The 4222-nt window shown below is 55.1% G+C and overlaps 1 protein-coding gene across 1 annotated transcript; it reads right to left on the bottom strand.

Annotated features, from left to right (window-relative positions):
• Window positions 1–417: 417 nt before the first annotated feature.
• On the bottom strand, window positions 418–3842 carry COCSUDRAFT_62268 (hypothetical protein; the record flags this gene model as incomplete). Its single annotated transcript, XM_005649346.1, has 8 exons — window positions 418–450; window positions 1109–1263; window positions 1536–2186; window positions 2496–2576; window positions 2945–3089; window positions 3327–3362; window positions 3534–3585; window positions 3832–3842. 8 exons carry the CDS (start codon window positions 3840–3842, stop codon window positions 418–420), a joined length of 1164 nt encoding a protein of 387 aa, XP_005649403.1.
• Window positions 3843–4222: the final 380 nt, after the last annotated feature.

Raw genomic sequence — 4222 nt, 5'->3', positions numbered from 1 at the left:
AGTGATCTCCTGTACTGATATCTACTTTCCTGGAGACAACCGCAGGGCAATAAGAACTATTTCCGAGCACTTGCAGTTGCAACCAAGCTATCAGGTTGACTGTACTTGTCTGCAAGTAGTTTCGCCCCACCAGCTTGCAAAAGTCAAGCCTGGCTATAGTCCCAAATAACTCTCCATAGTTTGCAGTCCCCAGACTTGTGATTCTTTCCCCAATTTTTATTGGGGAAATCCCTCGGTAAGAAACCTTGCCAGATACTTGCACTGTCCTACTAAATAGGTATGGTCATAGCAATGCTACCGCTTCGACATGTGCTGCCACCCTGGGCAGACCTCTTGACTTTAAAACACACCCCCCCTGCCTCTGCTCCACCTCTATAAGGAAAGACCCCACATGTCCTTGCCCCTTGCCGCTGTAGTTCAGGAGGACAGCCTTGCCGCAAGGCTGTCCTCCTGAACTACCACAGCAAAGGCGCTGTGAGGCCCAGGAGGCTCCAGTGGTTCAAACCCTCCAGCCCATTGTGCTACAAGCCGTGGAGACAGTGCTCTCCCATCAGCACGCACAAGTGTGAATGGCATACCGGTGCCTTCTAGGATGGACCCGAAATGTGCCCGCATGCACCCCAGAAACAATCCCCACTAGAGTTGCAACTGGTGCCTCGTTACCACCCGTGCAAAGCTCACGCAAAAGGAGTTTTTGCGAGAAGCCAGCTGGTATGCAGCACTCGCACACCCACACGCAGCCCCAATTTTTGCCTGCACAGACCCCGCGTCCGCCCTGCCCATGCCACATCTCTCGCAGCCCTTGCATCCAAGGGCAGAAGTGCAATATCATTGTCCCACCCTTTTCACCACAACAAAGGGGTTCCAGAGCTAAGAACACATTGGTGAACAAAGTCCTAGCCGTTAGGCTTCAAACAATTGGAGCAAATGCCTCGCATGCGCGCACGCATGAATATCTGGGGAAGCCAACATCAACGCCGCTGGCGGTTGCAGGAAGCCCGAGGCACTGCACGCTCGATGGCCTTATTGAAGGATTGACAACATCGCAAGCGGTAGCAAGGGCTAGGATGCCAATGCCGGAAGGAGAGCCATTAATTACGCATGACACCTGCGAAGTCGGATCGCATTTGATGGTGAGGTCGGCTGTTTGGCCGCTGGGGAAAATAATCAGGATGCTTTGCCCGACGTACAAATCAAACGCAGGCGGGAATGGAAGATACAACGTCCCAGATTGGGTGACAGTTGCAATGATGTGCGTGGTGCCTGCACACCAACACAGCAAAATTTAGCTTCTATTGCTGCAAAGATTGTTTGATCTCTAGGGCATGCTTCACGGCAGAGGGTCCAAACAAGCACGGAATCAGTGAAGCATCTTTACACATGCATGCATGCATGCTATATAATAAACAAATTTTCCAGACGCCCCACAGCCTCTGCTAGTACAATGGTCAAGCTTGCTACAAACAGCAAGGAAATCTAAGATTAGAGGCTGCTTCCGACTTGTGTCCAGCATCCTGTAGGAGGCAAGGTGTTACCTTGAGGTACGGTGACTGGAGTGGCAGTCTGGTCGATGGTGGCACTGTATGGCAACGTGTACAACCCGATGCCGAGCAAGACACGCTCCAGTTGGGATCTCCCAGCGGCCCGCAATGAGGTGGCGAAAGGACCCCCAGGTTCGATGGTCACCTGCCCATTCACTGCCAGGACGCTGTTGGCGTCGAAAGCGCCCGGGCCGATCGTGACGCGGGATGTTGGCGTGGCGGCTGGTGCAAAAATGCCGCCATTGAACGTGGCAATTCCGTTGAAGTTGGCTACGCCCAAGGTCGACTGGCCGGTCACCGAGAGGGTGCTCCCCACGGTCACCGCCCCGGTGCCTGCCACGTTGAACGGCTGCGCGGATCCGGCCGCCACCAGCGCGCCGTTGAAGATTCCCCCGCCAGCGACGGCCAGCGCGCTGGGGGTTGGGTTGTTGATCTGCACCTGCCCGGCAGCCGATATTATGGCTGTATTCGGAGTCACCACCCCGAAGGACGAGGATCCGATGACTTTGAACGCGATGGCCGCGCCAGGCTGGGGGTCCGTAATGGTTACGGGCGCGGCGAGGTTGGACGCGCCGACCACGGACAAGTCCCCGCCAACCAAGAAGTTGCCCGTAGCGCCGCTGCCGGCCCCCGCGCCGGTGACGCCTGAAGGCGGGGCAACACAGACTTTTCAGCAGAGACAAATACACACTGTGGATTGGCATGGGGCTTCCTCTTGGCTGAATAGGGGGCGGACAGATGTGTGCAGCAAAAGATGCAGCAGCGGCACTTCATATACATGTCTGTTGGCGCGGGAGATCGCTCTCTGGCAGCTTGTGCGCAAAGGGGTGTCCCAGGAATGGCATTCCTAGCTTGTCTGCAGCCCTTGCACCCCTAATTTAATAATTAAACACAATATGCCCAGCCGGTGCGCACTGTTCAACAGGATAGGTGGACAAGAAAGGGGGTGCACACCTGTCGGTCCATTGTCGCCGGTGGCACCGGTGTTGCCAACTGCGCCTGAAGCGCCAGTTGCTCCATCTGTGCCGCTGGCGCCTGCAGAGGTTTGAAGAAGCATTCAGCAGAGTGTGCATGCTGTTGTGAGGAAAGTGTGCGCGCTGTGGTGAGCAAAAAGTGCACAGCGCACCATGGGCAGGCATTGTGCAGAAATGGAACAGCAGATCAACCCCAAACTCTTGGTGTGGGCTCATGCTTCTCGGATGGGGATTCTTGGTCCCGCTCATAAATGCTTGCTACTTTGACTGGCCCATTCACTACACAGGTCAGGAATTCCCTGGGACTGCCCAGAGACATTCAGTTGTGCCTGTCTGGGCAAGTGCTGTCTGATCCCCGGACATCTGTTTAGGCATTGTCATTGCCTCCGCCACAATTGGCTTGCCACTGAGCTGCAAGTGCTGCCTCACCTGTGGCCCCAAAAGGGCCGGTGTCTCCTTTGTCGCCTTTATCTCCCTTGGGGCCAGTTGTGCCCACGCCAGTCACGCCAGTCGCACCTGAGTATGCCCATGCCCTCAGCACGCCAGTGTGAAATAGCACAGTTGCACGAGGACTCTCAAGAACGACAGGCCATCAAGAGGCCAGAAGCTCTTGCATCACTTGCATGATGTGTATCCCTCACAGGGGTGTGACTCTTCATTCCTTTCTACCACCCTGCTGCGGCTCTGCTTGAGTGGCTCTTGAAGGGCTGCACTGCTGTCCTTCGCATCCATTCTCAGTGAAAGAGGGCCGTGCGTGTCCCAATTGAGGGCGAGTGCCTGCTCCTGAGTTTCTTGCAGCTGGAGAGCTCACCTTGTGAGCCCGGCTGTCCAGGCCCGCCGCTGGCCCCTGAGCCATGCCAAACAAGTGGATGTCAGCACAAAGTCTCACCAGAGGCATATGTGACACTTGTAGGTTTCCATCTGCAAGGAAGCTGAGTGTGACATGAGTGTTTGCATGTGCCACATCAAAAATCAGCTTAGACACACTGCAATCTCTGAGACATGAGAGGCTTCAGACCTGCGCCTCCCATGCCAGTGGGCCCTTGAGGGCCTGTGGGTCCTGTTGGCCCCTGTGAGCATCAAGCGACTCTCAATTGAAGCATGGCGTTTGCACTTGCAACTGAGTGTGCACAGCGCTGTTAGAAAGTACGAAGTGCATGGGAAGCAATCTGTCAAATGGGCACTTTCAGCTTGCACAGTTGCTTGACTAGCTGCGAAATGCAGTAATTTTGGTAAGCGAACTTCTGTGCTTACCTGCTGCGTGGCCAAGAGCTGTGCTTTCAAGGCATCAATCTGGGCTTGTTCATTCGCGTCACCTTGATGACATACCGCCTTGAGGCAGGCAGTAAGTCCGTAAGAAGACCAGTATCATTCTGCAGCTGACTGACGGCGAACCCTGTGAGCTTGCTGAAGTCTGGGCCGCGTGCTTGGAACTCTGTGCGTGTATGTACGATTACTTATTGCTCCCACAATAAAATGGCAGACGGCAACGTTAAAGGAGCACAGACAAGCAATCGTGGCACCATTTGGGGCCAATGCCGTCGACCTACCTCTGCCTTGCGCAGTCACCTGTTCGACAAGGACCGGAAACAGAATCCACCACTGGCTGAACGCCACAAGCACTGAGCACACAGAAAGCGGCCTTCGGGACGATTGACTGGCACAGAGCGAGGCCAGATTACCATTTGCCTGTGAATTCATGGTATC

This window comes from Coccomyxa subellipsoidea (genome assembly GCF_000258705.1).
Source record: "Coccomyxa subellipsoidea C-169, whole genome shotgun sequence".
Lineage (NCBI taxonomy): Eukaryota > Viridiplantae > Chlorophyta > Trebouxiophyceae > Coccomyxaceae > Coccomyxa > Coccomyxa subellipsoidea.
The sequence above is the reverse complement of the archived record's forward strand: the minus strand, read 5'-3'. Positions and strand labels throughout refer to the sequence as shown.